General features: G+C 43.5%; 1 protein-coding gene across 1 annotated transcript in view; it reads left to right on the top strand.

Moving 5' to 3' along the window:
- The window catches only part of LOC146197162 (BCAS3 microtubule associated cell migration factor-like), a 53,067-nt gene that overhangs the window by 22,788 nt on the left and 17,479 nt on the right, over window positions 1-12,800 (top strand). The window contains exons 12-17 of the mRNA XM_084598937.1: window positions 1,897-1,990; window positions 3,578-3,724; window positions 4,496-4,762; window positions 7,222-7,378; window positions 9,166-9,272; window positions 12,543-12,616. Of these exons, the coding sequence (XP_084455063.1) occupies window positions 1,897-1,990; window positions 3,578-3,724; window positions 4,496-4,762; window positions 7,222-7,378; window positions 9,166-9,272; window positions 12,543-12,616 (846 nt within the window). The remainder of the gene's footprint in view (window positions 1-1,896; window positions 1,991-3,577; window positions 3,725-4,495; window positions 4,763-7,221; window positions 7,379-9,165; window positions 9,273-12,542; window positions 12,617-12,800) is intronic.

Below are 12,800 nucleotides of genomic sequence, written 5' to 3'. Positions count from 1 at the left end.
CGCTTTTGTCAGTTGTGCTTGCTCAGCAGGGGTGTTAAAATATTGGTCCAGGCCAATCAAAACAGCGCACCATTACGTTCAGATTTCCTGTTCCCATGCCCGTTCAGTACTCCTGGAACTACAAAACACGCAGTGATACTTGCTATCTCCTCTGTCTAGCCTTCACGGTAATGTTTGCATAATAAGGTTGCTACGGATGTTTTTTACTGCAAAATTCTTACAGCAATGTCTCAGTATTCTGGCAAAAATACTCACGCAAAGAGGGAGTTGATGTGGCTTCATGCACTGATCCTCTTTAGACTAATTCACAGCTCCATTGTAGCATGGTATCAGTTACATGAAAATTGCCAGTATTACGGCTAAGGTGGTGACGTGTCTTGTATAGTGCCTTTACTCTGAGGGAGCCCATTGGCCAAATAGTGGACCTCATTGAAAGATGGTCAGGTTTGCAGCTTTTGTGATATCATAGGATCATGTTAATGAAAGAGCACTATTTGGTTGACTTGCTCTTGCAGCACTAGCCTGGCTCCAAAATGCTAAATGTGGCCCGCGGAACGGGGGAAAAAAAAAAAGTGGTTGTGTAACTGTTGCCTGCGACAGCGTCGTAGTAAAAAAATTGAGAGGCATTTTAAGAAGGGAGGCTTGGGTGCCTGGTGAGGTGTTTGGTTCCAGTTGAAGCGTTGTACTGCTGGCACCTGTGATGATGTAGGCAGTTATCCTTTTAGAGAATGAACACGCGTGTAGCAAGCACACGTAACTGTTCCGAACACATATACAAGAACAGGTTTCACATCGCAAACTTCAAGTTAACACAGTCGAGGAAAATGTCTTGTGTGCTTTATTGTGCAGTTTCAAAAGAACTTTTTTTGCATCTACCGTGACCCAATATGTTGCAGTCCTCACGCTGTTTCTTTCCTTTTGCGGCTTTTATTACGCGTTAATGAGTAATGGGCTAAATGTGCCACTTTTCTTCTCTTCTTGCTTCACTTTAGTTTGAAAAGGCATCTGTAGGATGAAGCATACTTTATGTCATACTGTTGATTTATGCGCTTGGATGTATGCTAATCTGAGGTTCCTTTCACTGTGAATTGATATGGCCCAGCAATGCTTTCAGTTGAGCTACATTTCTTGTCAGATTGTTTAGGGGTCATTAAGCGTAACCTGCAGTTCCCAGGAACATAATATTTAAATGTAGCCAAAACAAATGATCGTTGCTGCGGCTATACTTTGAAAGGATAGTTTGCACCTAATCTACAGAAGAAGCTACGGAAGAAGCAGTCTTTTTCGGGTATATAATTGATTGGCTGGTTGCTTACATTGCTTACGCGTTCACAGTGAGAAAGTGCTAATCAGAAGTACTATCACAAAAATAAGCTTTGCAGGCTAGTACAAACAACTCTTTCCAGATAATATATATTAACAGTTCTTATCATTAGGTTCTTTTCCAGCTCAGTTTTCTGACCACACATGTAAAGACCATCTAGTCACAGTGTATGTAAGGATGTGACATCTGGTGCCCACTCATGGATGTTTAGTGAGAACCTTGACTACGGCTCCTCATAGGTTTTACCGTCACTGTAGTGCCTTGAATTTTGAACTCCTGCTACTGTAATGATAATATTCAGACCAATGGATGTCAAACATTCAGCGTCCATCAGCAACTTAGTTTAAGTGGTGCTTTCATGAGTCATCTTGTGTTTTATAGTAGTTCTCAGTTTTTACTCACTCTGAGCAAAGGCACTTTTTTACTCTTCGAAACTGCAGTTGAACTTGGAGAGTGGCTCTTGAACGAATGGGGGTTATTAGTTGAATGCACTCATTGACGGTGCCCTGTGCGTTTAAGGTGGCAAGGCAAAGCATGTGATCTTGCGAGTTGTGTGCTTCTTGTTCTACCAGATTCAGGACGTGGCATTCTCATTGGACAGCCGGTGGGTGGCGGTGAGCACACTCAGGGGCACCACGCACATATTCCCCATTACCCCTTATGGAGGTGAGAGACTCGCTTCTTTTTTTCTTCTACCTTGTCATTGTGCCTAAAGTCACGTCACGTTACAGATGTGTCGTAAATATGGAAAGACTCATTAGAACTGAGTGCTGGGCGAGTTGGTGGGCGTCAAGCATTTTTGCACAGCACGAAAAACGAAGACCGGGGAAGAAACACACACAGGCAAACCAAACACCGATTATCAGCTGAATTTTTTTATCAAGAACTCATGCTTAAAAAGGCTTCAAGTGTTGCCTCGTGCAGGCGCACAAGGCATGAAACATGCAACTTGTAATTTTGAATCCTTGAAACTCAAAATTTTCAACTGCTACAGGTATTCTCACCACATTTCTTTTCCTTGCTTCTTCGTGTATCGTAGTAGAGTTGTACAGTAGTGCCTTGTAATTCTGTGGTTTAACATTTGATCTCGTTGCTTTCTCATTCTGTATTAATTGAAATGAACACATGTTTTTTACTTCCTATTTAAAAGTTTTGACTGCCTCTTACAAGTCGGTCATTTTAGGTTTAGGTCAGTTGTTTAATGTGATGCTCTCTTTTTGCACATGATGCAGCTGTGTCTAAGTATGGTGCTTTCTGTTAACAGCTTGTTAAAGTTCAGTGATTGCGTCAGTTATGCTAGCTGACTTCGTTTTTCAGTACCAGTAAGCTGGATGTCCGATGCAAGACTGTTGCAGTATTGTTCGTGGTTATCGAACTTCCGGCGAATAAAACATTCAATGCATCAAAGTATGCACTGCATCCATGCGGTGGTGCTTTTCCTAATGCAATACTTCGATCACTTTTTGCGTGCAGAGATCAAGCCGTGTGCACGGTCTTTGACACCTCCTAGCAGCGCTAGCAATGTGCTTCAGTACTGAAGGTGTACCTTGATTGCCCGCCAACTGTATCTTCATTTTAGTGAGAATATTCTACTTATAGTATACTGCTAGTAGAATTGATGGGATGTGGCCAGGGCCTTTATTTCAAGTTTGTGTAATTTTGAAAAGTCTCGTACTCACCCTTGCTTGATTAGTGGAAGCGCCAAGAGGGAACATCACCGCCCGTTTTTACAACCTAACTGACGTTCGCTTCTGATGTTTCAGTGACTCAGATGAGGTTTAATACAACACTATTCGAAAACATGCAAACTCGGAGTACAGGCCCAGCTCCCAAGTACCATGTGCTGTGGCTTTGATCCAAAGGTTGGCGCTAACAACACTTTGTGAGCAGTGCGCTGCCAGCATAATGGTACGTCCTTGCAAGAAGGATGTCATTAGTGGGAGTGTAATGTAGTGTTGCCCCTTTGCTACGGATAAGCTATTCTATTGTCATTTTTGTACATCAGGCAATAATTGTATTAAACTTTTACGTTGCCACCTTTGAGTTTTTTATATCAAGGTTCATCTGTATGAGTTCGCACAGTATGTAATCACATTACACGTCTTTTGTAGTTTTGAAAATTGTCAGGCCACTTTTTCTTTTTCTTTCTTGCTGGTTTCTGCCTTGCATCCTTGTCAATGAATGAGAAAGCAAAGAGATGAAAGAATTCAAAAGGGCTTATCACCCGGCTCCTTTTGCCCATCCTCTGTGCAGGCCCCATCACTCGACGCACCCACACCTCCCCCCGAGTTGTGAACCGGCTGAGCAGGTTTCACAAGAGCGCGGGCCTGGAAGAGATTCAGTCCGCCCCTTCCACTGGCCGCAACAGCCCCGTGCTCTCGGGAAGCCCCAGCTCTTCAAGTGCGCACCACTCTGTTTTCCTGCTTCTTCTTGCTGCTTTTGTAAACTCTTGTCAGAAGTATTTATTTAGCATGGAAAGGAAAAAGCCAGAAAAAAGGATGGTTGAGATAGTAGTTGAGGAAAATTACTCGGCTGACATACAGGAGCACTCGCTCTCAGGCCTACATGACCCACTTGTATAATGCCTTCGTTGGCCAGCAAATGACTGCGAGAGCCTTCGTTTGCAGTCTGGTTCACGAATGCCATAGACTCCAGTAAAAGTGTGCGCATTTATTGCTGTAATGAGTGTTGCCAGCAGAACATACAGTTAATTCAATTTGCTGATTAGTTTCACAGGTGAGGCTCCAGGGTGTGAAGAGCTGCAAATACTAGTATAGTTAGCGAACATCACAGGCCAGTGCCCACTCTGCACCTAGTGATCAAAAGTGGCAGCTTCCTGCGAGCTTGCCATGGTCAGGTATTTCAGGTTAGCATTTACCACCAGCAGAAGTTGGGGAATATGCGACAATGGGAAAAGTATCAATTTAGCGCAGGCAACTGACTTTGACTCCTAAGCATTGGGGGTTTGTGGTCTTTGCAATGCCAAGTAAGTGCCAGAAAGGGCAAACCGAAACAGCGTTCGAACTGAAAGCAGTGCTTTCTAAGTCTGCAACCCTGACCAGTTTTCCTTGAGCCTTTTAAAGTGCGTTGTCTTTCATTTTTTCTCAACAAATTAGATGACAAACCTCGTGGCATGATGCAAGTGTGGTGCACGCATGAACCCTGCTGCAGGCTCGTCAAGCAGCAGCCTAGAGAAATATGCCTCGGGCAGTCTGCGGCGCTTGGGGCCGCAGCCCACGCTGGTGTCCCCATTGGCCCAAATCAAACAGGGGACCGGCTTCTCGGTGGCCGGCATTGGTGCCCCCCAGAACAGTCCCCCTCGGGGTCGCCGTCCCTCAGGCCCTGCTGCCACCAAGGAGGCCTTCAGCATCGCGGCTGCCTTTGCCCCGCCCCGAGCCTGGCTGGTGGGAAGCCCCAGCACAGCTCGTGACAAGAAAGGTGTGTGTAGCCCAAAATATTTTCGTACCTCACGGACTGAAGGAAGTGGCATGAGTGAATGCAAACGTGAACTAGAACATGCTACTCAGGTCTAAGGTGAGTAACAAACAACATATCGGAGTCAAGGAGCTTGTTCTGCTGCACTGTATGAGTTGGGAGTTATTTTATGTCTGACCATGTTGTAGATCTCCAAATATGATCTATATACAGTCAAATCCCGTCACAATGAACGCCGGTTCAACAAAATTCTTGCTTCACCGAAATATTTCCTATTCCCTGTCAGCGTGTCATAGAAACAAATGGAACAAATTTCTCGCCGCAACGAAGCATTTTTGGGACGTGCTTTCACTTGAACGAAGTTCTTGTTACGAGAGGCGGAACTTAAAAATTAATTTAACAATAATGTAAGCATATTGCCACCAATCCGTGCCCACATTGCTATGAAGACCGTCGTTGGTTGGTGTTGATGACAATTGGGCTGGCTGCATTGGGACAAGGTGCACATGTAAGCTGTCATTTTCTTCCCAGCCAGAGCCGCAATCAATCCGTATCTTGTAGCATCAACATCTTTGAGGGATATGTCTGGCGTGATCCACAGTTTTACTGGTTTCTACAACGATCACATTGCATTGTAGTTGCTCATCGATTACGAAAAGCGCACCATGGCATTCATAGCAAAAAAAAAAAAAAAAAGAGCAGAAGCAGCTAACCGGCACTTTTGTTAACAAATGACGTTTTCGACTGTGCAGTCCAATCAGACAGTGCTTTTGGGCTGATTTTGCCACAGCGAAATTTTTTACAAGCCCCATCAGTTTTTTTGTAGTGAAGTTCAACTCTACTTTAAGGTATTGTCATGGGATGCTGATAATGCCATAGGCGGCAAATGAGAGACTGGCAGTTTAAAGTTGGCAAGGAAACATCAAGATAAACCCATTATTGACAATTAGAATGACCTGCAACAGTGTATAAGCAGTTTCACATGTCTGGGATCATTTGAGGTAATCTCAGCTCATTTGTGCTAAATGTGATCAAGTTCACTAAGTGCATTCTGGAAAGTTTACTTCTGTTCTTTTTTTTCTTTTTTTTTGTTTCTTCTTTGCATTTGTATGATTAAATAGCCATAGGCAATATAGCCACAGATTAAACCCATGGAAAGTAAAAATACGCGTGTACTGTTTGCTTTCACAAGATTCCTCCTCATCACTTTGCGGTGGGCAATGAAAGTCTTCTGATCCGTGAAGACACGCAGAGTGATTTGTGTGTGTGTGTGTGTGTGTGTGTGTGTGTGTGTGTGTGTGTGTGTGTGTGTGTGTGTGTGTGTGTGTGTGTGTGTGTGTGTGTGTGTGTGTGTGTGTGTGTGTGTGTGTGTGTGTGTGTGTGTGTGTGTGTGTGTGTGCGTGTGTGCGTGTGTGTGTGTGGATAAGATGCAAATGATATTTTGGTAGAACAGCTGCGTATATGTGGTTCGAAGAGCATGTCATTGAAACAACAAGTCCGATGTTAGTGCACTATGTTGACAAAATCACTCCATGTATTACTTCGACGACGACAGAGTGGCAAGCCACCGTACGATTGCCTGGAGCAAGCTCCACGCATTAGGTGAACCCTCCTGCTCTTTTTGGCGAGTTAAAGAAAGAAAAAAAAAAGAACGGCGGAGTACAGGACGTTTGATACAATTTAAATAAGGGGAATGGCCACACAAGGCAATTATTTGAAGTTTATAAGAATGCTCATAGTATGTAGATTAAGTTCTCACAATTAAAAAGACGCCTTTAAATTTCTCTTTAGTATACCTTTGAGCTTTGTTCCAGTGGCATTAAATGTGGATGAAAGAAACGCAGCAAAGTTTAACAGCAATATATATTGTATCTGTATAAGATACCTTTTATGGTAAAACTTGAATACAATTTCAAGTCATTGGGGCCATGAAAATATCCTAATTAAAAGTCTTCAAATTGAGCTAACTGGGCTGGTGCAGTACACCAGTGCAAATTATCTAGTAAAATACACATTAAAAGTTACAGGGAAAGCAAAAATTGTTCAAATTGTTGAGGTTTTACTGCACCTGTTGTGGACAGCCTCACAGAGTATAGATTGAGGCTGATAAAGCTTCAAGAGGAGGAAAGACAAGAGAAGGCGATGAGAATCCTTTACATTCATACAAATTTCTCTTGTTCTAGGCCCATTCTTTTGGCTGAGGGATCATGGGCGACCTAGAGTTCTTTGTTTCTCCTTCTTTTTCTCTTTCTGATTTTCGTTTGTAACCCATTCGACAGCCTCATAGCGGAGTCGATTTACACTCTCTATGGAATGTGTGAGAAAATTTAATATGCTGAACTGTGCTCGATAATATTTTGGTTGTACCTGTACAACCACTGCTCTTGTGTATCTTATTTCTTTTTTTTTTTCACCCTGTAAGCACCCTACAAATCATTCAGTGCTGTTTTTTCTGGGTGCAGAGAAAAATCCTGTGGACTCCCTCTTTATCATGACGTGTAATGGTGCCCTCACGGAATACATTGTCGACCCCCGACCCTGCTCCTCCCTGAACAAGGTCACTGAGGACTCGCCCATTGAGCTCGACGTGACTGGTTACGCCCAGTGGAACCTTCTCAGGTGCGTCCTTAGCAGAGTGCCGTCGTGCATGGTCTCGATTGAGTTGTCGGCACATTTGTCATGATAAATGTTGGCTCAGCAGTTGCATCAGCCTCGGCTGAACAAGGTCTCAAATAAAGCTGCTCAAGGTATGAGGTGTGTAAGTATAGCAGATTAATGCCAGGAAATTGTAAGGCTTCATAACAGACACAATTTGCGTATTCCTTATGTTCTAATTGATGCACTGAACCAGTCCTAGGGAATCTGCAATTTCACAAATTCTTGTTTGGCAAACCTGTTTGTGGAAACACTCGTACTCAACATTGTTTTCTTGTGAAGTGTATACCGGGCATCCAAGCTAACTGTAACTGAACTTTATAGAAAAGGATTGAATGTCTGACCCTAATGAAACCATCTGAAGGCTATTGAGTGTTGCATGATGTAGTCCTGAGATTTTTGTTCTTGTTCTTCAAAATTAATTCATTAGCCAAGACTTGTTGGCTAACTTTTGAGCTGCTGGCTTCAGGAACGCAGTGTCAGTTCATAAGTTGTAGAGCATTAAATTGATAACATTTAGTTTCATTAACTATTTTGTAAGCTTATGCCCGCATTTATTTCCTTATATTTCAGGCTCTGTAAAAATGATTTTTTTTTTGACCAAACAAGGTTTGCTTTCTTATTCCAAGCATATTTTAAAAACAAGGTGTATCTTCTGTTACACACTGAGAGCAAATTCTAATTTCATGTAGTGATAGATTAACGCAATGTTGAGACAAAGATACTGCTTTGGGGAAAATGGCTTTATAAGCTAGAGGGAAAGCTAAAAAATGAAGTGCAGTTTCTGTCGTCGTGAACCGAATAACTGCATGTATCGTCACAGAGTTTCTTGGAGATGGCTATTGGAAGCCAGTCTACGCCGCCATTCACTTCAAAACAGTGTTCACAGAGTCCCTTTTAATTCAGATGTCGCAAGTTTAAAGGCAGAGGCAGAAACTTCTGTAAATGCAGTCAATTTTTATGATACCAAATGCGTTTTTGTTGCTAAGCAGGCATCAGTATACCCAGAAGGAGTCTCAGAATTGATTTTCATTAAAAACGAAAGTTATATTGAGATGTCCACGGTGTCCCTTCATCACCTTTGCTGTGCCAGCTCGTTTCTGAGCACCTATCCCTCTATGTAGTGACCCACTTTTCTCAAGCATGGCGTGACCTACCTGTGAGCCACTGGTGAAACCCATTTCCCTTGGTGCTCCAACAGGTGGCAGTAGCAGCCTGGCACGTGTGCTTTTTGCGGCCCTTCTGAAACACCTGAGCTGTTGCACGGCTCGACCGCATGACTCATTATACGAGGTCACACAGCTTGCGCGATTTGACCCACTGGTGACCCACTGCGCAGCAAAGTGTGCTGAGCATGCTCTGTCTTCATACCACTGCTGGTATTAACTCGGCCATTACCTCCCCAAGTGCAGGGTTATGATTTTTAACTGTATTGCTGCCAGCACGGGGCTTGACTAGTATTCTCTCTGTACACATTTCCAGAAAAAAAGCAGTGTCATTCACTGTGTTTTTACAGATCGATTGTGGAGTATTGACACTTCATTGCTGGTTTTCAGTGACTGGTGATTGCGAGGAACGATTCATGTGGCATTGGCTCCGAAAAATAATGAAATCAAAGTATAGGTCCTTATGAGAGGTATCTGAATGAGGGATATTTTTTGGGTGCCCTGAAAAGGGTGCAGTGCCATCGCAAATATATCGCTAATGATTTATTGAACACCTGTGTTAACGAATTACTGTGGCACTTGCAGGCCACCCATGAGCCACGACACAAAGCAGCCGCTCAGCAGCAACAACCCCCTCATGGTGGGACAGGTGGCCTCCAGTGCTACATCCACTGGGAAGCAGTCCTTCAAAGGCAAGTGATCTCATGAGCATGCCCAAGGCAGCTGGCAGTAGGCAGGGGACATGGCTGGGCACTGATTGTGATTGGCGGATTGTGTCATATCCCGAGACCTCATGACATGGCCGAATTGCAGGAGCTGCCAACTTGAGCAGCAGTTTTGAGATGGAAATCAAACCCACAGGCACCCCTGGATCCCGAAACATATACGCTGCTCCTAGGCCATGCAGGCATGCTCGTACGGCTTGGTAAAAGCAGGGCTTTATATTTATGTTGAGTGGTATTTCATATAATGGGGTAGATAATACCTGAGACTGAAGCCAAAATGGCGCCTACCTTATACACTCATTACACACAAACATTAGCACATGCGTATACATTACCCTACACCCAAATTGGCAACCAATAACACACACACACACAATAGTAAAAGTGAGACAATAAAACTGTTTAATGTGTGCATAATTTTGGTTGCATAAAAATTGTTGCGGCCATGAGTGCGCTGTCCCGCACGCCATACTTGGCTTGTAACCGTGGGTTGCAGTGCCTCAGTGGTGCATGTAACATGGGTGCAGACACCTTGCAGGTACATGTTGGGGGTGCCTTGCTCATGCCTGCTCATGCCTATGGCCACACCCATGCGCAGCTCCTGCTCTCGGATGCGCACAGGCATGTAGGCGCAAGGTGCATATGTCTAGAAGTGCACGTGAAGTCGGGGCCTTGATTTCGCATGTGCGAGGGTACCATCCTAGAGGAGACGGTGCCACGTGAAACAAACATTCCATGAACCTTATTAACTTAAAAGTTGAGAGGAATGCTTCCAAAGTTTTGAATTCCAAATATGCGGATCGAATGGAATATTGAATATACCTCACTGTTCAATCAAACATTCGAGTTTATTGAATATTCACACATGCCTAGCAATGAAACTTCTCCCATTGCTTCGATGGTCTTGTGGTGACTCGTAGGGTACTCTGTAGTGTATTGTTTCATTTGTCAGATCTAGGATCTAGTGTTAAGTGCACAGAATTTCTGTACCTCTTCATTGAATTGGCTAGTGGCTTTTACATAGAATTCCTGTTCCCAGCTCAGTGCAGTGGCAGTCTCTCCAATGTTCGAGCAATGCGGGTGCAAGGAAACGATTGGGCACATACTTTGTGACTGGTCTCAGTTTGAGCGAAACCATGCCTTTCTGGTTGGCACATTCCGCCGCTTGGACTCTCGTCCTCTTACGGAAACAAGATCCTGGGGCCTTTGGACGAATCTTGCATCACAGAGGAAAGCGATGAAGGCGCTCTTGAAGTTCTTAAAGGACTCTGGGTTGAGTTCCCGACTATCAACTTGTGCGCCCTCTGTCCTCTTACCATAGTGGACTAGGGACACCTGAAACTCCCATTTCGTTGCCATTCTTCCTTTCCTTTTTCTCCCTTCGTACTCCTCCTAGTTGACCTCCCTGCCTTTCTGTTTCTCTCTCTGAAATATTACAGCCATTTAATATGGACGATAAATTCCAGATATAAAGGTGGAATTTCGAATAGTTTTCAAATAGCATTCACAGTTTGTACCGCACTGCAGTTCATGGACTCCCTAATTTTCAGAAATTGTAAATTTCTAGGTGATCTAAATTGGCAGCAAAATATTGCAGCATTTCCTAACAGCAGTGTCTTTCACTCGTAACACGACTTAGTGTGCTGCTTCTTCATAGAAGTGACTGTCAGCCTGCAGCGGCTGCATGCTTGCTGGTGGCAAAATAAAATGCAGCACCATGGGGCATGTCGGTATGCCTAGCTGTTATGCACTCGACAATTGGCTGCTCACGAGACCGGCACTGATAATCTAATTTTCGATCACCATATGCGTGTGCATCCAGCTTGTGGAGGACAGCGTGAGCGAGCGAAGTTGCGGGCTGTGCGTGCTGCCACGATTGTTTTGCAGCAAGCACTTAGATCCTTCTCAGTTTTCATCAGAACCTGAAAACTATGCATTTTAGACCACAGGGGTCAAGAAAAAAAACATACGACAGAAGGGCCGAGCTCCAAGCTAGCCCGCTCAACTGCACCGTATACAGTGCAGTGTGTGCGTTGTGGAAATAACTGCGTGGTTTCGTTTTCTTGCTTTCGCCATTCCGGACAGCATTTGGGTATCTGAGACCCATCAGGGAGCTTGCGGTTCGGCAAAACTGATGCGTGGAGGGCTAAGTGGGCTACGTATTGTCGTGAACTCTTCGTTTTGGGCGGCATTCGGCAACCAACGATTTGACCTTGGGAGTCGCAATGCAGCGTGGAAGAGACAATCTTGCTATCATTGCTGCTTAGGTTGCCGCTCTTCTGTCCATTTCGCGAGCCATCTTGTTGTGCTTTGCCAGCATCTTGTCTCACCGTTAATCGACTGCCGGTGTCCCCCTCCAGTAAGAGGGGATTCCCTCCTTAGGGTGCTTTGTGACAGCATTCGGTAGTTTCCCATTTCAAACTGTCATATTAGACTTTTTTCATTTGCAGCAGTAGTTACTATCAAGTAATTGTAAGTAATTGTAAACAAGGTGTCATACTTGATTCTAGCTTTCTTACTTAAAGCCCGGTAGGCCTTACAGATATTCTAAGTTATGCTGGTGATGGGTGAAAATTAAATTTTTTGAATATTTTTATTTGTTTTCATAGTTGTGAATCATGGAAAAACTTTCCTCTCTATTTTCAAATATCTGTACCAATTTTCGAAAATTTTCAAAGTTATCTATTGACAACCGATTTCTGTATTCATATTTACTTTGCACTGGAAAACTTGTTTTTCACACACCTCTAATATATTTTCTTTTCTTTAGTCATCGTTCACAGACTTCATATGTGATTTAGCAGCCTTAACTGTATTTAAAAAACATTATGCTATATTCGCTCTCAGTTTATAATATTCGTGTCTACTTTGTACCAAAAATTTGCTATTCGAACGGCTCTAAAATTAAGCTTATTTAGCGCATTCATAAATGTACTGGGGTTTTCGTGGATAATTTGCATGCTCACGCACAGCCTAAGAGGAACATGCCTTTTTCTGTCTTCAGTGTTTATTGTTTGAGCAGCATAATTTTCCAAACTTTTCATTTTCACTCATAAAGAAGCTCAGCAACCTAGTGTTTGGAGCATGATGGCCTTAGTTGCTTATGTGCCAAAAAACCCAACCTAACCCAACACTGCGCTGTCATCTTGCATCATTTGAGCAACATGTGATGATTGGAGTGTCATGATATTTGTTTTTACTTTGCCTATGCTAATCATGAACTTTGTTTTCCAACAGACATCAATGGGATGAGCCACATGGAAGGTCCAGGGATGAGCCACAAGGACAGTGATGACAGCTGGCTCTCACAGGTACAGTTCAGAGAACCAACTTAACAAGACCGTAAGAAGACCTGTTCAGCAACTCGATGCTCATAGGTGGATAGTGTAGTGTCAGGGGCAGTAGCTGCAATGTTTTCATTTCCCAGGAACCAGATGTTAGACTGAAAAAAAAAAAAAAAACAGCGTCTTGATTTTTTTCTTTTTTTGTATAGAC

The sequence above is a fragment of the Amblyomma maculatum genome, chromosome 3 (assembly GCF_055883805.1).
Source record: "Amblyomma maculatum isolate TAMU_Amacu chromosome 3, ASM5588380v1, whole genome shotgun sequence".
Taxonomy (NCBI): domain Eukaryota; kingdom Metazoa; phylum Arthropoda; class Arachnida; order Ixodida; family Ixodidae; genus Amblyomma; species Amblyomma maculatum.
This window is presented reverse-complemented; position numbering and strand designations above follow the sequence as displayed.